The 24425-nt window shown below is 43.1% G+C and overlaps 1 protein-coding gene across 9 annotated transcripts in view; it reads left to right on the top strand.

Annotated features, from left to right (window-relative positions):
- Positions 1 to 24425, top strand: part of TEAD1 (TEA domain transcription factor 1) — a 268659-nt gene that overhangs the window by 170737 nt on the left and 73497 nt on the right. For 6 of the 9 annotated variants that reach the window (XM_082627122.1, XM_082627123.1, XM_082627127.1 and 3 more), the window contains 3 exons: positions 20158 to 20222; positions 22564 to 22626; positions 22716 to 22778. In XM_082627122.1, coding sequence (XP_082483248.1) covers positions 20158 to 20222; positions 22564 to 22626; positions 22716 to 22778 — 191 coding nt within the window. The remainder of the gene's footprint in view (positions 1 to 20157; positions 20223 to 22563; positions 22627 to 22715; positions 22779 to 24425) is intronic. The other 3 variants (XM_082627124.1, XM_082627126.1, XM_082627125.1) reach the window with 2 other exon arrangements.

Consider the following 24425-nt stretch of genomic DNA (forward strand, 5'->3'; position numbering starts at 1 on the left):
TTTTCATTTGATTCCATCTCCTCTCCTGCTCTCTTCAGGTTTACTCCCCAAATTCAGGCCTTCATCACCTCTCTCACCTGAACTGTTGCTCTATTCTTGTTGCCTATCTCCCTGCCTCCAATTAGCCCCATCAGTCTAGTTTGCATCCCATAGCTAGATTTCTTATCTTCATTCCATAGCTAGATTTAGCTTTTCAAAGCCCAGGTAGGATGCTTAAGCATTCTCTTCCTTGAGCACATCTGATGGCCCTTTGCATTGTCTGCAGGATGCAGTCTAGACTCTTGGCACGGCTGTCTCACTATAGCAAACTTAGCTCATCTTCTGCTGTTCCTCTAGCTACTCACTTCATAAACCAAGCTAAATAAATACTCCCAGTTGCTCATTCACGCTGAAAGGTCTGTAATTAAATTGTACAGAAAGGTCAGTCAAAATTCATATAATGGGGATGTTTGTTTCTGAGTAAGGGTCTTTCTCTCTCCACTTTTACTTATATTCATAATCATGACATGAAAGAGCATCTGTTGGCCCTTGATGCCTGGGTCTAGGGTTCAGTGATGTCGTTGTGTCTCTCCTTGTGCTCTTCATGTAACTTGGGGATGCTGACTATGTTAATAGGTACACCAGCTCTCTGCATGTCTCCTTTCAGGGAGAGAAGGGCCCCATTCACACCAGAAACCTCATTTTCCTCAGAGGTAGAAAAATGAGACACAGGCTTCATATTAAGGGAATTTATACATACATGATGGCTCCCTGTATGTGATTTCATGACTGGAGTGGAATTAGATATGCAATGGCTTTCAGAGTTCCGGTAGACATTTGATTGTTCCCCCTGGATAGTAACTTTATGTTTTTTACAAGGGGAGTCATACTGGAAATTTACTCTCTTTGTCCTTCAACTGGTTTGTCCCCAGGCCAGACCTGTCTGAAAATTGAAATGGAATACCTTTTCTCTTTTCAAGTGATCGGTCGGAGCTGTCAGGAATTTGTTACCGTCTGCTAAAGCCTTTTATCATGATAACATGCTAAAGGCAGTACTCGTGTGGGCAGTTACATTATTATATGGATGCAGAGAGGGACTTAAAACTAGATTATTCCTGTGTGAAAGGGGTTGGGGGGGAAGGGAACAGAATTAAAACGTAAAACCCCTGTGAATCTGCCTTTTCTTTCTACCTGCATCTCTTGTATGCCACAGGGTAGATTGTAAGCTCTGTGGGGGCAGAAAAGCTGTCCTCCTTTGATACTCTCAGCTGTCTGTACCCAAGTCATGTCCATAAGGTATGGTGGTAGTCAGAAGCCGTTGGCTTTAGAGAGTGTCTCTGTACTCTTAGCACAGCCCTTGAGGTGGTGAGGTGGCGGGGACAGATGCTGGTTAAGAAGTGTGTTCCCTACGTCAGCGCACAGACTGGACTCATTCTCCTTGATCATTTTTCTCCAAGGAGAACTCTGTGGTGAATGCTGGTTTTGCCTTGTTCTTGGAGGGTTGGTTTAGAATTCTCTTGTGCTTTTCCAAGAATCCCTCCATACCTCCGCTTCCTCTGCCACTGCTCGCATAGTAGCCCTTCTTGTAGCTTCTTGGATTTACTGGGAATTATGCCATCTTCCTTTGGTTTGGACCTTGGAGACTTAGCTCTTTCAGTGTTCAGAGGGAAATGGAAGGTGGAGGATCAAAGGACACCAGTGCTTTCTGGTGTTCTCTGACTGCTTGTGTTTGGAAGGAAAGTAAAAGCAGTGAGATCTCATCATTATTGTGATATTACAGCATTATAAAGTATTAGACCTTTGGGGAAACTGAGGCGTAAAAAGGTTAATAAGTGTCCCCTAAAGTCAGTGACTAGTTGATGGCAGAGTTCTGAAGTCTGCACCACACTTCCCTGTTCATATGGAAGGTTCTGGAAAGGTCTCCTTTGAAAATGTATCATGACATCATGAAGTATAAGCTTCAAGGTTACGTATGTTAAAGAAATGCAGTCAGTTTTCCTCAGGTGCCCATACTGGTGAGCAAGCTGATCCTACCCTCAAATGATTTCTACAGAGCAAGGAAAAAACAGTCAGACTAATGTTAATCATGGGAGCCTATTATAATGATATATAACTTGTCGTAACACATTATAATAGTACAGCAAATATATTTAACTCATGGAACATTCTCAGGGGGCTCTTAACTCCCTTTAAAATCATGCTCCAGGCCTCTGTTATAGCAAGATGGAGCTGCAGAGTTCTGTCTGTGAAGCTGCCACACCACTTTGACCAAGCCAGTGTTATGAGAATCCCTTTTCAAAACCCCTGCACTGTTTTTCCAGGCTTAAAAGTATGTTTGGTTTTGTCAGCACCTGGAAACGGGAAGTTGAGATTTGAGGAGAAACCTTTGGCGTTTATGCACTAAGCTCGCTGGAGAGTTGGAGTCTCTGTTGCCATGGAAACTGCCCTGCTGCCTCATTTATGAATGGAGGCCTGGTGAACTTCCAGAGGTACTCCTGCCCTGTCCTGTAACTTCATTCTAGAGAAATGCAGGTTGACTTTTCAAATATGTCTCTGTCATTTCTCAGGCATTGCCCCCTGGGTCCTCATGAGCTCCGGAAAATTGCCGGTATGCTGTTTCAGAACCACCAATTTTTCTCTGGCAAGTGCGGGTGAAGGCTGTTTCCTCTCTTTCATGCTTAAATCATGTTTATGCCTGCCTGCCTTGTCCAATAAGTGATTTTTTTAGTATTCCGCCTTTAAGAATTATGGATTTAAAATAAGGGAATGGAAAAATTAAGTAATCAAATGCAATGAAAACCTTGATACTAGCTTTAAGGGAGTTATACGTCTCTAATGTTTGAACTTCTAAACTTGGTTTTTTATCCAAAATGGATGGTTTGCTTCTTTCCACTCCAGAAAGACACTTTCAGAAAATGGCTCAGACAAATGTTTTTAAAGTAAGTCTTCATTTCACTAAACTAACTCTCCCCTGCCAGGTATATTAACAGTATTGGAAGCTGCCTCCAGAAAAAAATTTTTTTTTCCATCTAATTGTTTATCTGGAGGATGCAAATAGTAGTTTTAAGCCTTTAAGTCATCCATCATGCCTGGCAGCCTCTATTATCTCATTGTTGAGTTGGAGCCAAGTGAGAGTCTTTCTTGGTCTTAGGAAGGAGGTGCATAGATCTGGATCTGCCAAATCTGTGCTCTCAGGGGGTCCGAGCCCTGCTCTAAGGGAAGGCAACTTAGGCAGACCCACAGGTCCCCTAGGATGGAGAAAGATCATGGGTCCCCATTTTCTGATGTCACATTAACGTAGAAACTAACTTGCTGTTCAGAGTAGAAGTGATGGGACTTGTTCCCTTGGTCTTTCTAGGGTCTCTGAATTACTGTTAGTTTTTAAACGCATTTTTGTGGCTGTAATAAAACACTGTTTATAGTCAGCTACAAAGTAAGTAATTACAATGCGGCAAACGAAATTCAATATAGCTTTGCCGTGGTTTTTTGAATTTTAATCAAACCAGACTTAGAGTAAATTATAAAATCCCGTTGCTTTTGTTGTGATAAGTGACATTGACAAAACATTAATCTAATGTATTGTTATTCACAGAAGCTAAATGTCTTCTCTAGTCTGCAGGCTTTGGATGTTTGCTTTTTGTTTTAATTTCCAGTGTATGCTTTAAAAAATCCAGAGAAAAGAATAAAGTTTTAAAACCACATGAAATAAAAACTCTATGGAATATTCCATTGTTGATACCTTGCCAGTCACAATTGCACATCTCATTTATGGCACTGAAAACTTTTTTTTTTTTTAAACCAGATGTCTCTGTGGTCACTTTTTTTGGTATCGTTAAAACTGGAGCTGGGATAAAAAACCAACTGTTGACTATGAAGTCTAATATTAAAGGAATAATCAGCCCATGTTCCTATTAGATCATTTCCCTTTTATTCTACTTTGTAAATTACCTTGTGCTGTTGCTTAAAAATGGCATTTTGTTGGTGTGTATCCCTTTTGTAGCTAAATTATCTGAGTTATTTTCTTTGGAGATTCTTTTAACTTGAATTTATATAATGATCTATAAAGTATATATATATGCATATATATGTATATATTGCGTGTATTAAAAATTCAAAAGTTAAGTTTTCTTTGTCAGTTTATTTGCTTCCCTCCACCATGGCTCAGTGCCTTTCTTTGTTTTAACATTTTGATGTTAAAAATGAATGTAAAGAATTTAATTCCCAGGTCTTCACATTAGTCCTGCAAGAGTTTTTTAATAATACAAATTTCAGTCCAAGGGTAAAATCTTTACATGTTGTTTGTCTCCTTTTACTCTTCAAAGCTGACCCAGAATCCAAAGGTTGGAGTGAAATTAATTTCTCCCCATAGCTTTTCCTTCAATGTATTATAGAAATCCTCCTTTTGAAAAGTGGAGCCTGTTACTCGTGTGTGTGCGTGTGTGCGTGTGTTTGGGAGGAGGGCAGTGGTAAAATCACATTATTTAGCCAGTTTCCAAGTATGATTGTTGCCTATATTTTTATCCGGGGACTAAATTGTTGCCACCACCATCACCGTCAGCTCGTGGGGGGCAAGGGTAGAGAAGGTGCGAGACAGTTCGTTGTAGACACCCAGACATGACAGCAGAATAATCTCTGCAACAATATGGCAGTGGAGCATTTGCTGACTTCAGAGTGCCAGATCAACCCCAATATTTTTTCAGGGATGCTAAACCTCTTGTAACTGCTAAATTGGATTTGTCACTGAATGAAGTATCAGCTGCTGTTGAACAAGGCCATAAAAGCCAGCCGGCTGGCCCTTTGTAGGCAGGGCTTACCCAACGATTGATATGTTTTAGCACTTTTGGGATTATTGTGATTAAGAGGAAACCATCCTGAATGAGAGAGAAAAGGGGGTAAGGACGCTCAGCTCACAGCTGTGAGCAGCATGTGTTTGCTGCTGAGGAAGTCACCATTACGGCTTTCTCCGGGGTCCTACCCTGATTGACGGGTATGAAATCTTTGTATGAGGAAGCGGTGTCCTTATTTCCTCCAGTTGCAACTCTCCCTGCAGGGCAGTAGGCACGTGGAATGTTGTGGACTTGAGCATTCCGAATGCTTTTCAAGTGCTCAGGCGCGCGTGCGTGCACATGCCCACAGTGGCTAAATGCGTTAGTCTACACACACACACACACAAGTTAATTGAGTTAACGTGTGGGGATTTTGGTACTAACAACAGAGTGTCCTCTTTTATTTCCCAGACTCAAAGCTCTGTAACATGCGTTAAATACATACCTCCGTGTAGTTTGCATCTGAGTCGCTTGTGTATATGATGGCTGAATGGAGACTCCACACCCCTGGGTTTGTAAACTCGGAGCACCTGGCTGGGGGTTTATTAAGTACGAGAACCTTACCGTCTTTTTAGAGCAGGCTCGTTTTCAAGAACCACCTGCTCCTGGGAGTGGGCGAGGTTTTGCATGGCTCTTGCACGGGCCCAAGGCAAGCTTTTCCCGAGAGGCAGCTTGTTGAGTAGGCTGGAGTTTGAAGCTGCCCAGTACTTGCAGATGCACATGGAATGAGTCGCCTCTCTGGCCATCCCAGGAGGCTGTGCCTGGTTCATGCTCAGAGTTTGCTCAGCATACCACACAGGGAAGAGGCCGGCTTGCCAGGTCCTGCAGAGCGTCTTTCCAAGCCTGTGAAAAGCACGAATCATCCAGCAGCAGAGCATGCTTACAGCTGGCCCTTTGCTAGCTTTGATCTGCGAATCAGGCTGCACCATGAATGCCCTTATTGTCATGTTATGTGTACACAGTGTGTGAATTATTGAAAATAGGGAGGCCTGAGCCTCATCTGGTAGAGATTACAGTGCAGGCATGCTGGGCGAAGGTCTGTAATTGAAAATCCCCAGATGCTGTTTATTTGGCCTTTGTCACATGACCTGCTGCAGGAAGATTGTCTGAACAAAATGTTGCCTGCATGAAGAGTGGAGCCCGCCCTCCCCCTCGTCCAGAGCCTCCCCAGGCTCAGTCTGTACACAGCTTAAACACCTGCCCAAAGGATTTTTAAAGGCTTAAAATAGATTCACTCATAGCATTTAAAGAGAGGGCATCTTGCTTGTTGGTTTAAACTGCTTAAGCGGTTGTTGACTTGTGGAACCTTCTATCCACCAAGGGTTTGCTGGATAATTTCACTCTGAGATATCTTTGCAAAGCAGCCTTCAGGGCTGGAGTCAAGAGAAGTAGTTTGGGCTCTGCCTTTTCTTACAAAATCAAACTTGTGTGTGGTGAATGAACTTGCAGATGAGAATTAAAAATAGAGTGGCTTTAGCAAGCTAATATTGAAGAGAGAAGGGCTCTCAGTTTTCCGGGTCCTGTCCACTAGGGAATGGAACAGTCACTCAGTGTCCTTTTTTGCCCCCTGTATCTCAGTTATGATCACGTGTGCCTTGTCCGTTTCTTGGAGCTTGTGAGGAGAAGAGGTGTCTTGGGGTGCATGGGTATCTCAGCAGCTCACAAGCGTTCAGCTGGGCTGTGAGTTCCTCGAACTCTTGTTGTCTTCTTCTTTATATCCCAGTCCTGCCGGCACAGTGCTTTTTCTGTCCTTCCTGTTCCTTTTCCCTCCCTGTCTTCCTGCCTCTTCAAAGAAAACACTGTCACCACCTCCTGTGTGCCATGATGTCACCTCTTCAAATATTTTTTTCTTCCAAGAAGTGGCTAAAATCAGCAGCAGTGCTATCATTAACTAGCAAGCTCTGAGTGCAATGCCAGGAGTTAGAGGCCGGGGGATACTGTGGGAACAGGACGTGGGCCCTGCTTTAAAGAAGCTCCTGGGCTTCCCTGGTGGCGCAGTGGTTGAGAGTCCGCCTGCCGATGCAGGGGACACGGGTTCATGCCCTGGTCCGGGAAGATCCCACATGCCGCGGAGTGGCTGGGCCCGTGAGCCATGGCCGCTGAGCCTGCGCGTCCGGAGCCTGTGCTCCGCAACAGGAGAGGCCACAGCGGTGAGAGGCCTGCGTACGGCAAAAAAAAAAAAAAAAAAAAGGAAAAAAAGAAGAAGCTCCTAATTTGTGAAAAAAAAAGGAGCAAAAACTTGCACAGGAAGAGTGCATGGCAAGCACTATGCTAGTTTGCATGGAGGTTGCTGAGCTGAAGAGGCAGAACAAACTGTCAGGGAGCTGGGGGAGTGCCTTTGGAACTGGGTCTTGACAACTCAGAAGTAAGTGTTCAGCAGATTTGGGCAGGACCGAGGGGCGAGGGCAGGTCATCTACACAAAGGAAATAGCACCCAACGGACACAATAGCTCTGTAGAGCGAGGCAGGAGAAAGGGCAAAAAGTGGGTTTTATGTGTAACAGTTATGTTTTTTACAGAGAATGTATTGCATATTACCTGAGTAATTAGAAATTTATAAGGGGAATAAAAATGGGTTAACTCTCCTGAATCTAAAACTCAACCAAAGGAGCTAATCTCTTTGTTTTGCTTGATCACCAGCTAAAATGAAAGCCCGTTTCATAGGCCACTGCTTTCTCGTTGATGACATTGTTGCCTTTGGCTACTCCTGATTTTGAGAGCAGTCGAATGTGTCCAGCGCAGTTGGGTAAATGACAGAGAGCGTGGCAACCACAGGAGGAAACATATCTGGAAACATATCTCAAACTGTTCTTCAGTATGTTTCCTCTCCTCCTAAATATTCTGCCTTTTATTACAGATGTGTGGCTTCTTGCCTCAATTCTCCTTCTAAAATCTAAACTCCTTGGGGGCAGAGAGCATGTTATTATTCCAGTGTGTATCTCCTCCAGTGCCTAGTGCAATGCCTTTTACACAGAAGATACTTAACAGATATTACTGAACAGGGGAGGGGGACTGCATTGTGGCCAGATTATGATGGCCTTGAAGGCATGAAGAGGTGAGGTTTTATCTTGTATTATAGGTGGTGAATGGACTTTTAAAATGCTATATTACAGTTCCATCCACTTCGTGGTTGGGTTGGGCCCCATTTAAGATTTTGTTTTGGTTAAGCACTTAATAATGATCTTGTGAGAAGTTAACTTATTATAGAGGCTGTTTTCAGAGCAGCTGGTCTGTTAAGCATAATGAGCTTGGAAGACAAAGCTGGGTTCAAACCCCAATTCCACCACTTAACTAGTTTGGGAACTTGGGCAAGTTTCTTCTTTGAACCTCAGGTTCAGCATTTATAAAATGGGAATAAGGTGGGAATGAAGGTTAAATGTATGCATGTATAAATAAGCACAGTGCTTTGAATAGTGCTGACACAGTAGGTATTGTCTAGCTTTCTGTTATCTCACTTCGTCCCTACCTGTCATCCAATATTATTTCATTTAGCTTAACCCCCCAAGTTTCAGTCTCTTGGGTTTGAGTGCATTTTTTAAAATGTTGTTCTTTATGTTATGGTTTCCATATTATTTTTAAAAGAATTACTAGGTGCCTAGACATTTAGAATTCTTTTTATCAAATACTATGTTTTCTAAGCAGCAAGTAATCCTGTGTGAGTGTCATTTGGATTTTAATGCTTGCATAACTCACCTTTGGATAGCTACTGCTATATAACTTCAGAAGTTGATGCTTAATTCTTCTAATGATAGTTGGGTTTTTACACTGAGAACTAAATTCTGGAAATCCAGCGGGAGACATGCTGTTTATTTTCTTTTTTCCTTTAGAATATTTTTTATTAAATCATAAATGTGCAACAGCTTCTTAACTCTACACACCCACAAAATTTTTTTAAAGGAGTAACATTATGTCTTATTCCACCATGATTCTGGCTAATAGCCTCCATAACCAGGGCTACCTAGAAAATTGCCACCTCTAGGTCCTCCTCCATAGCCATGATAGCTACCCCTGAATCCAGGACCACTTCCATATCCATCAGATCCTCTCTAAAGTTCCTTCCTGGTCCTGCTCCAAAATTTCCACCACTACCATGAGAATATACAAAACCAAAGTGGCCTCCTCTTCCACTTCTAGAACGTTGGACTTCTTGCATTTTAGGTTGAGACAGGGCCTTTCTTACTTCTGCATGATGACCATTGATGGCATGGTTGGGACATTTAATGCAATGCCTGCAGTCTATTCATAGAGGTAATTTTACAATCTGCCACAAATTATAATTTTGGCCTCATTTAGCCCTTAGCAAAAACTTAATTCTTGCTATTTTATTCAAATAAGAATCTATTCTAAATTAAAAGATTATTGTAGCAACTACATAGTTTGCATGATGCCCTCTTAATATTCAGATGTCACAATAAAGGGCTCCTTTTACTTAGAAACAGGTTTTATGGCCATATCATTTGGATGATTTAGGGTAATGAATGCAAAGATTTTGAGGACATTTTCAGTGTAGCATGGAAAAGATGTTCCATTTCTACAGCATTAAAAGTAGAAGCATTGTAGGTTTATACTAGATGCCATGTGGTATGGTATCCTGGACAGAAACCACGTATGTCAGTTCAAGTAATGAAAAAGAGGTCCAGAGAAGTGAAGCAAGTTTCCCATGTTCACACAGCTAATAAGTACATGTTCAAATTTCCCAGAGCAGATCTAGGCAATGATACATCTGAGTCCAAAAAAAAAAAAAAAAAAAAAGTTTGCAGCAATGCCACTATTAAAGATTCTCCATTAAAGACCAGCAGCTTTTAGCACTTCAAACGTGTGGATTTCACACTTCTCTAAGGCCAAATAATTAATAAATAAACAGAATGTTCTTACTAAAGTTTTTCATTAACATGACTCTCCTGGGTTAATGTTGGATTACCTTTTTTTTGGACCAGGTCCATATTACTGTGGCATGTGGAGGTCATCAGGGGGAGAGAAGGGTGAGGAGGAAAAGAGCATGTGTTGGGGGCCTCCCTGGTGGCGCAGTGGTTGAGGGTCCGCCTGCCGATGCAGGGGATGCGGGTTCGTGCCCCGGTCTGGGAGGATCCCATGTGCCGCGGAGCGGCTGGGCCCGTGAGCCGTGGCCGCTGGGCCTGCGCGTCCGGAGCCTGTGCTCCGCGGCGGGGGAGGCCACGACAGTGAGAGGCCCGCATACCGCAAAAAAAAAAAAAAAAAAAAAAAAGAGCATGTGTTGGTCACACTTGAGCCAAGCTAAGAGCACAGGACGAGAGTCTGGAGAATTGTGCCGCCTCTCACTAGAATAGTTGTAACTGTAAAAGGACCTTCAGATTTCAGATGGTATTGACAATGCTGTATCCAATTTAGGTACTCTTTTTTAGATCATTATTTTTTTTCTGATTTTCTTCATATGGAAGAGGAGAGCTCGTTCATTCTTTTTTTTTCCTTTAATTGAAAACATTTATTGAGCACCTACTTAATAGGCACCAGATCTGGAGTCAGAACCAGATGGGTTCTGTCCATAGAGCAGTCACTATTCTAAGAGGGGACTGGATAGTCCTGTAGGTAAGTAATGGCAGTGTAGCAGCAGCCGGGCTATCTGCTCAGTACCCGAGCATACGAAGGAGAAACGACTAACTCAGTTTGGAAAGCTCCCAGATGTCAAGGAGGAAATGCTTCAGTTGATGCTTACAGGGATAAATAGAGTTTTGCTGGCAAAGGAGAAGAAGAAGAACACAAAGGCATAGAGGTATGGAAAAGCACAGCGATGGCTGGGGGAACTCTATGAAGCTACTGTAGCAGTACAGGAACGGGCTGTTAGCCTTAGGTAACAAGCTAAGGAGTGTGTGTCTTTCTTATAATGGATGGGGACCTGTTGATGTAGGAAAGCAACGTAATCAGATGTGGGCCTGAAAGAGAAGGGGAATGCCCACAAGATGAATGGCAGGAACTGTCAGGACTGAACACTCTCCTGAGAGCCTCTGGGTAGGGGGTCTACTTAGGTTGCCACTGGGTGCGACAAGGTTAGAGTCCATTAACATCCTGTACACACCTTGAGTGTGTGGGACACAAAAATGCTGAAGATATAGAACCTACCTTTCAGGAGCTTATGGTCTTTTACACAAGGAACTCTTACTAGAGCCAGAATGTGGGCAGTGCCCTGACCCATGCAGAAGTAAAGTACTTTGGGCCCAGGGCAGCATGGGGAATCTGTGCTACTTCCCAGTCAGAGTCAAGCCATCTCCCTTCACCCCACTTGTATACAAGGCAGGGTTTTTTTTAATATATAAATTTATTTACTTTTGGCTGCGTTGGGTCTTTGTTGCTGCACGCGGGCTTTCTCTAGCTGCAGTGAGCGGGGGCTACTCTTCGTTGCAGTGCATGGGCTTCTCATGGTGGTGGCTTCTCTTTGTTGTGGAGCACGGGCTCTAGGCGCGCAGACTTCAGCAGTTCTGGCACGTGGGCTCAGTAGTTGTGGCTCGCGGGCTTAGTTGCTCCGCTGCATGTGGGATCTTCCCAGACCAGGGATCGAACCTGTGTCCCCTGCATTGGCAGGCGAATTCTTAATCACTGCACCACCAGGGAAGTCCCAGGCAGTTTGTTTTTAACTCACAGTGTCTTTGGTTTCAGTTTGCTTTATAGTATTGTGGTCTTTCCCAGCCACTGGTCTGTGAGGTGAGCTCCAGGTGCCTGGCTCCCTGGCTCACTCCTCTTCACACACTCCAAGCCTAGTGCATATGTCAGGCCTTTCATGGAGGTTTTGTGAAGGAAAGAGTATCTGAGCTGGACCTGGAAGGCTTTTGACTGGTGGTCTTAAGGGGTATTGTACTTGTGAGCAAAACCTTAGAATGGCAGGATGGTTCAGGGAACTGAAAGCTAGGTGTGCATTTTGATGGCAGTAAAATGGATTAAGGTGATGGTGGTGTGTCATGAAAAAAAAGTTAGGGCCAGACGGTGGGACCATACTGAATACTATACTAAAGGAGTTTGACCTTTAGACTATAGGCAGAAGGTCTTGAAGCAGTAGAGTGGCTGTACCAAAGGTGTGTTTCAAGTAGCTGTATATAGTATGGATTAGAAAGAAGACTAGAGGCATAACGTAATTAAGGCTAGGTAGAGGATTAAAAAGGTGATTGTAGGGCTTCCCCGGTGGTGCAGTGGTTAAGAATCTGCCTGCCAATGCAGGGGACACGGGTTCGAGCCCTGGTCTGGGAAGATCCCACATGCCTGCGGAGCAACTAAGCCCGTGCGCCACAACTACTGAAGCCTGTGCACCTAGAGCCTGTGATCTGCAACAAGAGAAGCCACCGCAGTGAGAAGCCTGCGCACCGCAACAAGAGTAGCCCCCGCTCACCACAACTAGAGAAAGCCCGCGCGCAGCAACAAAGACCCAACGCAGCCAAAAATAAAATAAATAAAGTAAATAAATTTTTTTTTAAAAAGGTGATTGTGTAGCATCTCTTTATTGCTTCATAAAGAATGATCCATTAGAAAAATTTTCTTCATTTATATTTATTTTCCTTGTGGAAATAAATACAACAAAAAGAATTCTCTTCAACATGGAGGGATTGTTTGTATTCAATCCATAACATTAGACATTTTTACTTGCTCGTCTCTCTTTGACCTTTGTAGTCTTATGCAAATGTGTAGTTTGTTAGCTAAGATGAAGGAGAGCATGGTGTTTTATGGAGCCATCACTTGATAATGTTATCAGCTGCCATTGACTGATGGGAACTCGGAGAAGGTGGGACTTGAGTTATTGCCAGGCGTTTTGAAGGGATTCAAGGAATAAGTTCTGACCAACCAGGGTAACACAGCCTTCGTCTGTGTATTCTTCCTTCTAAAGCTGTTCCTTGTAAGCCTCTGGGTGAGTGTAGACAGAGGATATTTATTTTAGAGACTTGCCAGTGTTCACCTCCTGAAGGCCACCAGTTCATTTTGTAAGACTTTAGATGGGGAACATGCAGTCCAGCCCCTGGCAACCCAGAATGGGCTGCCTGGCCCATTCTGGTGATTTTCCATGTTGGTTGGTGCTGATTTTTGGTCAATGATTTATATTGGGGATTAACTGAGACACTGGTGTCCCAACTTCCTCATTGGCAGCAACACTCTGTGACCATTTCAAATGCTCTTTTTCGTGCGCCTTCCTTTACCCCCAGTCTAAGCCTTGTACCCCTCCCCCACTCTGGTTCTCCATTCCCTCTCATTCAGTTATTCGCTCCATCAGTGTATACTTTCTGAGGACCTGCTGTATTCTTGGCACCGGGGGCACAGCGGTGAGCGAAAACACAAGGTCTCTGCTCCTCTGGAAATTCCTGCCTTTAGTGGGGGAGGCAGGTGTTCATCATGCAGTCATTCAGATAAATGGAACTTGGCAGCTCTGATGCGTGCCATGATTGAGAGGCGTGGAGAGGGGTAGGGTGACTTGAGTCCGTTCTCACAGGTGAGAGTCCTTCACAGATGTAAGCTCCCTGAAGGCAGAGATGGCATCTCTTTACCCCCAGAATCCTAGCATGTTGCTTGTGCCCTGTAGGTACGGTGGGTGACTGGCCAGCTTTGGGAGACCTCCTTTCTTTCACAGGGTTGCTGGGGTGATGCAGCAGTGTGTGAGAAATGGCTAATTATTAACTCCTCACGGGTCAGTGAATGGTCTCTACTGCCTCCTCTGGCAGTATCCATAGATACAGACGCCCCAGGTCTTCAGCAGGACAGGTTCATTCAACATCCCCGTTCTGTAGACCTCTCCCTAGCAGCTGCCACTTGGTTCCTGCAGTGTACCCTACACCTGTGCTTTTTGGTTGTTGGCTTTCATATTCTAAGATACTTTTTCTTTTACATGAACCTCAGGTCATACAGAGAGGTCCAGAGCTAGAAAGTATTTTGACACCATCTTGTAGAATCTTACCCAAGAAAGTCCTTCGTAAATCGCTCTCTCATTGGGCATTGCTGCTGGTGTTGGAGGACAGAATCATGCCTTGTGGTGTTGTCACTTCGTAGAAGACATCTTTCTTTGCTTCTTCTCACTGGGTCATCTTTTTCCAGTTTATGCCGATGATTCAGTGTCAAACTGGATTGTAGGGACATAGGAGCCTCTTTTCTGCTCCTGATGACAATTCATTCCATAAACATTGAGCTGATTGGGAAGGGAAGGCAGAGAAAAGATGAATGTTATTGGCTCTTTCTTTTTTTTTTTTTTTTTTTTTTGGCCTCACCGCGTGGCTTGTGGGATCTTAGTTCCCCGACCAGGGACTGAACCCCGGGCCCTTGGCAGTGAAAACCCAGAGTCCTAACCACTGGACCACTGGGGAATTCCCTCATTGGTTCTTGTTCTTAAAGACTTTATGATCTGTTTGGAGCCATGACGTGTGCTGAAACGATCGAATGTAAGGCAGAAAAGATGCGAGCCAGCAGTAAAGAGGCCAAGGTCAAGGGCTGTGGATGGTTTAGGGAGAGGGGACCTGGCCTCTTCCAGCTGGAAAGCTCATGAAGGACAAGGCATTTGAGAGGTAGGCAGAATCCAGACATGCAGCAATGGGCAAGGAGATGCAGGCCATGAAAGCAGTTGTGTGTTCAGGTACAGAGCTCAGACAGCTCAGGGTGTTAACAAGGAACAGCCTACTAGTGCCCTTGGGCCAAGTTAAGGCTTGTGGGGGGTGAGTGGAAGACCATATGGCTACAACCATAGCATCAGTGCCTGTTTCATACAGCTTTGGTATAGCTGTCAGAAGAAACTTGAGTTTTCTATCCGATTCTCATTCTTTTAACATGGGAAAAACCTGTGGGGGAATCTTCCCACGTCTGTCCCAGCAAAGAGAGGGCCAACAGAGGTTTCCTTAGAGCCCCTTCCCCAGGCCAGAGTATGTGTTAGCCTTCAGACTGGCTGCAGCCAGGGAAGAGGAGGTTCCATTTGTTACTTCTTCCTTTGTGGCTCCCTGACTCCATTCAATTACAAAGTGGCTCTTACACTGTTAAAGCCGAGTGTCTCTGGGCTACAATTTCTAGCCACAGACCCTGCATTTGCTGTGCCTCAAACATGACCTTGAGGCCACATCCCATTACACACAAGCCCACAACAACGTTAACCAGTCTTCTTTCTCTCTGGGTAAGGCAAGCACTGCGCAAACTCCCTTTCTGTTGGAATCTCTCTCTCTCTATTGCCCCTTTAGCGGAAATTTCACCGCAATCTGGGAGGCTGGAAAAGCCAATGATGGGCTCACTTTCAACTGTGTTATGTCACTTAGGAGAAAGGACAAAGAAACTAAACACTGGATCGCAGCGCTTAGTGAGGATCACAGTGTAAAAGCGACGGGTCAGGCTGTTTGCCTTTGCTGCTGCCTCTTGCCTGTGGGAAAAGCAAAGGTAACTGCAGCTGCTGCATCTCAGATTTAGAGAAGTGGTAGGGTGTGCATTTCTAAAGGACATTCTGTGCTGCAGAGTAGCTGTAGTAGAATGACACTTAGTGGTGAAGTGTGACATTGCCACTCAGCTCTATAAGCTATTACAGGTATTTATAGAGGAGAATGAAGGAGATGATTCACGGATGCTGTGAATGTAGAACCTGGAGATTCCTGGGCTCAGAAGGAGAAAGTGTGCAGTGGTCAAGGGGTCAGCATGCCTGGTTTTTAGGAGCCCCAGTTTCCTCTGTATATATATTTTAAAATGCTGATTCCTCTGTCTAAAAGGGTCTTCAGCGTACCCCCTCCATTCTGCCTATCAAAATCAGTCTTATCACTCTAGTTAATGATATGCACACTGAAGGATGCAGGGTTGTTATCATGCCTGCCACTTATTTTGAAATGCAACAACAACAAAATAAGATGGCTCGGTGGACGGGTAGAAGAATGGATAGATGGAGTGACATGTGATAAAGCAAATAAAGAAAAAGTGAAGGTAGGATCTGGGTGGTGGGTATATAGTGTATATAGTGTTCACTGTGTATGTTGGAAATTTTTTTATAATGTTGGAGAAAATGTAATCTATCTTTAAAGGCTAGCTTATGTTCCAGTACTTTGGGGAAGGCTTTCTAGATTTCTGGAATTATTTGTGGCTGATTACCCACATATGTTACTAGAACCTCTTTCAGTTGCTGTCTGACACGTAGAGCTGATTTCCTCTATCTTAGCCCTTGTTTTGGACAGTGAACTCCTTGTGGGCAGCAGGCTAGGCTGTCTTTATATCCCTGAGACACCAGACAGTCATCATGTAAGGCACAGGGAGAGATGGTACCCACATAACTGTAGGAATAGTTTAGGCATGTCATGATTAACTTTAAAGTTAACCTAGTTGAAAGTAACTTTTGTAATGTAAGGTTTACTGGATCAAGCACCACTGTATGTGTACATGTGTATTTTTTTTGGAAGCGAGAGTTAGAGAAATGAGGGTTAACATTTCTAATAACCAGCATTCTTCATGGCTGTGAAACAGAACTGTGTTGTATGGACCAGAGCCCCACTGCCAGTTACATCGGTGATGTTTGGTGTCCCTGAGTTCCCTGTCCTTGATTGGAGAATTCTGTACCTTAGTACCATGATTCAAATCCAAGGCTTTGAACTGTATGAATCCACCCCGTTTGGAGGGCCATGCTATAGACATATAAATAGGGCTCAGAACATCCTATCAAGGTTGCTAACAAGAATTCATTCAGAACCTAGCAAAATAAGTACAACCCCAAGCACCCAAAAAGATATTCCAAAATCATTTGGAATGACATACTTGTTTCCTTAAAGGGTAAGCATATTATAATTCTGGGAAGATTTAGAAATGAATGTAGAAGTTTTTAATATAATCAGAGCCATAGTGTTAATATTTTTTATTTAAAGGATTTGTGCATGTGAGTACTTCAGTATGCATATTTAAAATAATTTGGCGCACATAACAGGTTAGCCTGTATTTCCAATTTAAAATATGCGATAAAGTAACAGACTTAGACTTGATTTTAGGGAGGGTTGAAGTCTTAACTAGATTTCTAAGCAATATTGGGGCACTTAAGAGAATTTATTAGGTCTCTAACAGTTGTTTAAGGGGAGGTTTTGTAAGTTAAATCAAACAATTCTAATATTTAAAAGAATTAAATTATAGATTATAAATACATAGTTTAAATGTTTGAAGGAGTTTAACTAGGTTTGTAAAATGGATCAAACATTAATCCAATGGCCCTTTGAAAGTGATTATAAAAATTATAGGATCTGTAAGTTGAACTGAAAACTTAAAAGATGAACTAGGGGGCCTCCCTGGTGGCGCAGTGGTTGAGAGTCCGCCTGCCGATGCAGGGGATACGGGTTCGTGCCCTGGTCTGGGAGGATCCCATATGCCGCGGAGCGGCTGGGCCCGTGAGCCATGGCCGCGGAGCCTGCGCATCCGGAGCCTGTGCTCCGCAACGGGGGAGACCACAACAGTGAGAGGCCCGCATACCGCAAAAAAAAAAAAAAAAAGAAAAAAAAGAAAAAAAAAGATGAACTAGGGCATTTAAGGGTTTTTTTTAAAAATAACTAAACAAATGAAATAAACATTTCTAAAGCCAGGTAAACCTGACTAATGTTTTCTGTGCACAAAACCACCCTTATCGTCATTAAAAAAATTCACAAAAAATAAAGTGATTAACACTCTGCTTTGAGTTCATGGTAGATGCTTAGTGTTAGTGGAATTTAAATTTATAATTTGAATCAGCAATATTCCTTATGGCAAGGCAAGAAGAAACACATAGCAGCTTCAAGTTAATTACTCTTCATGGCTTGAAACATGGTATGAAAGAAAGAACACAGGCTTTTAAAAGAAAGGTAATCTTGCTCATGTAAAGAACCAGGGACATGAGAGTCATGACCAGCTTTCCATGAAATGATGTAGCATAGCACTCAGCACATAGTAGATGCTCAGTGAGGCCTTCTTGTAGAAGTAGTGGTCTTTAGAAGCATTTTAATCAAATTATGAGTTGACATTGTTTATGCCACTGCATAAACCCAGGGTGCACAGTCAAACGTGGCTGTCCTAGGTACTGATCTCATTCATTCAACCAAATGCCGTAAGAAATTAAAAACTGGTGATATAGGTTGTATGCCACTTGTATCAAGCTATTCTGTCTGTTTTCCTAGAAAATAAGCAAATGGGGGGACAGGAGACGTTTTTCCCATCTGGACAAGGTTCAGATGAAATTGCATGTAATTCAGAGCCCTGGATTTATTTCGTCCTGGCCACTCAGCTCTGAACAGGGTGCACAGTGAGGTCCGGAGCTGGAGGATGCTTGGCTCTGCTGCAGACATTGTCATTTAGGTCTGGCTTCTGGTAATTAGGCACTCCTAGCTGGGCTCTGCTGTTAGCCAGCCTTTGAGACAAATTGCAAAATCTGTACAACCATCTGAGAGATGGAGAAGTAGACCTGATGACACTACAGGGCATATTGGTAGTTCTCAAAAGTTGAAAGAGAATGCTTTGAGAAGCAATCCTCAAAACTGAATTTAGAGTTCCTTTTCCTATGGTTAAAGGATAAGTTCAGTCACAGAATCAGGATCTGAGATTCAAAGACTGGAATGATAGGCTTAATCGAATAAGATGAAATGCGGTAGAAATACACACAGCATTTTGTATTTGGATCTGAAAATCCCAACTACACATGAAAAGACTGGGAACAGGGGTAGGGATATATCTGAGAATTAGGCCATATGAAAAAGACCTAAGAGTTCAAATTGACATCAGTTGACAGTTTATTGTGATCCCCCCAGATCTAGTGCAGTGTTAGGCTGCATTAACAGAGGTGGAGTATTTAGGACCAGGGAGGTGACTACAGTTCTGGGCTCCAGGCTCTGAAAGGAAACTAGACAAAGGATGGTCACAGGATGGATATGGGAGTGTTCCAAAGCTTATCACAGATAACAAAGGAACAGGAAAGGTTTAGCCTGGATACAACTGCAGGAGGACCTGAAAGCTGTCAGTAATATCTGAAAGGCAGTCATGTGCATTAAGAACTAGCCTTGTTCTTATTAAGGGGAACAAAAAGAATCTGGGGATGAAAGTTACAGGAAGCCTCAAATAAGGAGGGTCTTTTAATTCTTCAGTATATTTTAAGATAGCATGGGCTACTTCCTTAATTCTAGAAGTGCTGGCTTACATAAGGACTTAGACTTTTAGGGGTAGGAAAGGATGACTCAGAAGTACTCCCCAGTCCCAAGATTCCACAATTCCCTTGCCTTCCAGTGACAACCATATCCTGCACGGTCCTAACACGGGCAGGTGGAGAACAGAGCCATAATTACAGGAATGTTCTAGGCAGCGATGGGAGAGGTTTTAGAATTCTCAGGCAAGATTCCCATAAAGACACTCTCACCAGGGCCGCCAGTTCTTTACTCTGCTGGGGAGGTCTGGGGCTTGTGGTACTCTCTGTCACCAGAGGCAGTATTAGTTTCTCATTTTTTTCTTTCTGTGTGCCCAGCAGTGTGCTGCGTGCTGGGGAGACCTTGGGGAACAAGACAAAATCTCTTGCTGTCTTCAGCTATGCAGTATGTGTGGGGAGTAAGACAGCAAACACAAATTAGACCACTAGATACACCGTGATGATTATAGTGGCAGTTTGGACCCACGTGTCCCGTATGAGTGCATTTATATTTCATGTAGTATTAGTAATACATTTCCCCACTTGGCTTTGCGGGTGTAGTTTCCCATTATAGTTCAGGTCATCTCTTTGAGATTTCTCAGTCTCTTGGAGTAGGGACCGGGGGTATTTGTTTATACTTTAAGGCGTTTTCTTTCCCCCAGAGGTAATAAAGCTTGGAAAAGGTTGAGGTTTTTTTTTTTTTTTTTTTTTTTTTTTTTTTTTTTTGGCACTGACAGTTTTCTGTATAGTTTGTTACTGGCACAGTGACTACGTTTAGGGGGGTGTCTGTGTTCATACTGTAGCTTCTTTTCATTGTGTTTCTGTGGCCAGAGCAGTTCATCCTCTCGTGGCTCTTATGACTCTAACTGGAGTTAACTCTGAGTAGAAACCTGGGTGAGAAGGAATATGAAAAATAAGACTGGAACAGAACCACGTCTGTATACTCCCACACTAATCCTTGTATTTGTTTTTTATACAAGTGACCATCCGTTTAGGGACAAGCATGCAAACACAAAGGCACATTTTTAAAAGGCACATTTCTCTCCTCAATTGCTGATTGTAGTTCATAATTAAATTCCCTTCGTCCTAATTTCTCCTAGGAAATATTGTTTGCAAAAAATTGTCCTTTTTATTTTTCTAGCATTAATAAACTTACAGGTGCAACAAAAATTCCTGATTCTGAATTATATTGTTAGCTTTTCAGAGGCTCCCCCCTCCCCCGCCCCGCCCCAAAGTAACCTACTTTATTGTAAATTCTTCTTTCTTTCAGGTAGGAATGAATTGATAGCCAGATACATCAAACTCAGGACAGGGAAGACGAGGACCAGAAAACAGGTAAAACAACCGACCTGGAAATTGTGCATGTTAGCGAATGGCCCAAGGAGGCGTTTTGGCTGCAGTGGCTGTCTGTGCTTTGGCTCCTAGGAGCCCCCAATTGGAGTTCCCTGTAAGGACGTCAGTGTTGTAGGTGTTTGAAATTGGCTCAGTTTTCACTGTTCATCATTTCAGTGACCTTTTATTATGTGGTCTCTGGAGTTCCTTCTATACACATATGGGAAAGTTTCACCGCTAAGGACAGTGTATGAACTGTTCCTGTACTGTATTGTAAAACTTAAATTTCTTTCCGAAACTGTGCATCTGCAAACATTGCAAAAGCTGCAGGTGCAGGTATACTTTGCAAGTCATGAAATTTTGAGATTTTGCGCATTGTAAAATCCTGGAACAATTACATATTAGTCATCATTTCAATGAAAAAGTAACACCAGCAACCATGAGTATTGGCTGGAATATAAGGCTGAATGATGTGCGTCCAGGGAACTGTTGCTCCTTAAGCTATGGCTTTTTGTCAGTAGCTGCTGTGACTGAAATGAAGTTACAATACCTTTGTGCAGAGCAGGGTCAGGAATTTTCCTCTGCCCTCTGTCAGCGTTCTGGCGCTCCTCGTTCCTTCTGATGTAAAGCAGCCGAAATCTCTGACCCAGTTCAGAACTGGAACGGATGAGAAATTAGTGTTTAACAAAAAACAGAAAAAGAAAGAAATGGAAGGGGGGAAAACCATCAAACCAACCTCATGGGTGAGTTGTTAACAGAAAAAAAAATGTATGTGTATTTTAATGTTGACCTATGCTGACTGAAATGGCATGAATTTTAAAAACTATAATCAAATCAAAAGGCGAGCTCAACTGTGGTCTCGTTAAGCCTGAGCAGCAGATTCCAGTCCTTTGCTCAGTGATGAGTTGTTTTCCTGAGTGTTTATGACGGGGAGAGCTTTCCCCAGGAACGCTCCTGTGCCCCAGCCGGGAGCCCACTGCTGAGTCAGCACAGAGGCAGGTGGCCTCCTGCCCGTGCTCAGAGGCAGGGCACTGTCTGTTCGGTGGATATTCCCCCCACTGTGGCCCTCAGCAAGTCAGAGAATCACATCAGAACAAAATTCTGGTGAAAACAAGTGAAAGCAGGAGCAGGATGGAGAGGTGAAGAGGATGGGGGAGTTCCTGCTTCTCCGTACTTAAAAAAATAAAATAAAATGCGGAAGCAAATTGAAACTCGAAGGCAAAGTTAGAGATAAGAGGTTCATTTGTTATCATAAATCCTGTTTTTAGGGTGGCTGGAGTGTTTGAAATCAAGTAATGGCCTCACAGTTGCTGAACTTCTAAATGGGAGGTTCTAAATTTCTGAAACAGACAAATCTAATTCCCAGCATACTGAAGGTGCTGGACCTGGGCTGTCTGCTGGTCTGTGAGCTCTGGTCATGTGCCCAACCCCTTCACTGGGGGGACACTTCTAAATTTAACCAAGTCCCGCTGAAAGAGATGCAAATTTGTTTACCCAGTGGAATCATTGTGTTTCAGAAGCCGGGCTTGGCTTGGTTTCCATACCCCGGCATCCTGGGGATGTTTTTAGGCGGCAGTTGGTGATACCTCTCCAATGTGAATTTGTTGTTCAGCAAATCCGTGTGGTTTTTCAACCCAGATTTTTAACAGGATGGCTGGCTGGCTGTATTCACACTTTTCGCTCTGTAATAATATGCAAATCCACTTGGCGCCCAGTCAATACCCAAAAGAGTGGAAGGATTAAAGATATTTATAAGGGGGGAAAAAAAAAGCTCTGCTAACTGGGTCTTTCCATTTCTCTTTGAGATCTAATTTACATGTCAGTATTATTTTAACATTTGCTACAGAATCCAGAGCTCTTAATGAGATCAGAATACAACCTACAGCTTCAGCTTTTTGATTCTGCGGAATGTGCTAATTTATGGATAGTCTCTTCTAAATTGAGAAAAAGGGATTTTCCCTCCTGATACTGAGAAGCTATAAATATTTTCATTTACCTCTACTCCCACCTTTTTAATTTTATAAAGAAAACACCCCACTCTCCCCCTCTCATCCCGTGCCCATGATTTCTCCTGGGTGAGAAAACTAAGATTAGCTTCAACTTTCATCCTGACTCCAGTCACTGCAGTGATGACCCAGTCTGAAAAGCTTAGAGCAGCGCTGGGGGCTTGGTGTCTGGCTGGGACTGTGTATTCCTAACTGCAGAGCTTTGTTGAGATGCAAATAACCTTCCCCCACCCCCCCACCCCGAAACCCTCCCAAGGAGTAGCGATTTTATATTTGATTTCCTTTTTTTGTTTTGTTTTGTTTTGTTTTGTTTCCCCTCATAAACCCGAACAATGTAGGTGTCTAGTCATATACAGGTCTTAGCAAGAAAGAAAGTTCGAGAAATTCAAGCCGCCATTAAGGTACGTCTGGCTTGCCCAGTTGTAGGGGGCTTTTCATCTCCATGGTTACAGGCTTTTCCTTTGTTTTCCTCCCTTCCCCTACCCTGCAGGTGTCTAGTCACATTCAGGTTCTTGCCAGAAGGAAATCTCGTGATTTTCATTCCAAGCTAAAGGTATGCGCTTTCCTGCTTTTTGGCTTGTGGTTGCTATGCATCTCACTTCCTGTTTTCCATGGTGACTGGTGAATGCCTGGTGCTGGGATTCTGGTAACCTAGTTTCCTCGCATGTGAGAGCTGTTTACATTTCTTTGTGTCTAATCTCTCTGTTTCTGTACTAGCCTCACATTAAGCTCAGAGAGAGAGAGTGAGAGAGAGTGTGTGTGTGTGTTTGTGTGTGTGTGTGTTCCTAATAACAATGCAAATGCAGCAGAGAGCTGGTCTTGATAACTTTTCAGCACAGAAACATGATTTTTTTTTTTTACCCTTCAAATATCCACCAAGCAGCCCTGAGCTAGGAGAGGGAAAAAAAGTCAAAGAGATGCAAAGTTGGTGTAGAAATTATAAATGAATCATTTCCAAGTGGCCATCATGAAATTACTTTGAAAAAAATTTAGAAATTATTTTAATTCGTGCTTTTGATGTATTTTCAGTACTTATGAAAAATACATCTTCTTCATGTAATTTTTCATGTGTTCTTCCAACAGAGAGTATTTTCTGCCAGATTTCTTCCACATTGCTTAATGTTTTTTAAGTGTGTGGCTTTGTTAATTAAAAAAGAAATTTGAGGTGAGGGCCTAAAAAAAGATAGGTCTTAGAGATGGGAAAGCTCTTGACCAAATCCATGTTTGCAGTTCCGTTTATACTTGAGTTTATTATTTTTATTGTACATGTGCCTCATTTTCTGGTCTTTTAAAATATATTTCATAGCAAAAACAGAGGCATAGACGACTTAAAAATGCAAGTTCTCCCTATTTTCTCCCTTTCCAAAACTTGCAGTAAAGCATACATGACTTTTTTTCCTCCATAATGCCCTATTTGAGAAATGCAAAGGGATTATAGTTTGCATGGAGGAGCTTTACTTTATAATAAAAATGAATCTGTAGTCTATATTGTTGTCTTTCCCATATGCCTGTTTTTGGTTCTGTTCTGATTTTTTCCCCCATACGTTAAGTAAATTTGTGTTTTTGTTCTAAAGGACAAAGTGTAATTTCACAGCCCCAAGTGGTGAACACTGGGACCCTTCCCAAAGGCCTCCAACATTTTTTATGCAAACGAAGCTGACTGTGAAATAGGTCTAGCGACCAGGAAGGCGCATTTGGGGTGCCCTCTGCAGTGGGCAGCATGCTGGCTCGCTCGCTCACACATGTGGCTGCTGGTGGCTGGCTTTTAGTTGCACTGGCTGAGCAGTTGGAAGACTAAAATAACTTCGTAGCTCCTGCTTTTTAACCAAAGGTGCAGTCCTTTCTATGTGGATGTAACTACCCCAGTGTTTGCTCAAGTTCTCACTCTGTTTCTAGTTTCTCTAACGGATTAATGATGTACAAAGAAGTTTACAGACATCAATTTTGTGTTTCCATCTGTGATGTTATGAATTGTTCTATTTCTGCACTGTGTGGTTCCTGTATGCTCACCAGGGCACATGGCCCTGGACCGAAAGCCCTGTAAATGGTGGGTAAAGCTCTCCCGGTCAGAGGGGATCCCCATGGGATTCCACAAGCACTCTTTTTCTCTCTTGGTGACTTTACAAATTTTCCTCAATGGAAACAGTTTTGCCATTACCTTATACATACACATACATACCAACACACAGTCGTATTTGTG

This window comes from Mesoplodon mirus (genome assembly GCF_964341445.2).
Source record: "Mesoplodon mirus genome assembly, chromosome: 7".
NCBI classification, from domain to species: Eukaryota; Metazoa; Chordata; class Mammalia; order Artiodactyla; family Ziphiidae; genus Mesoplodon; species Mesoplodon mirus.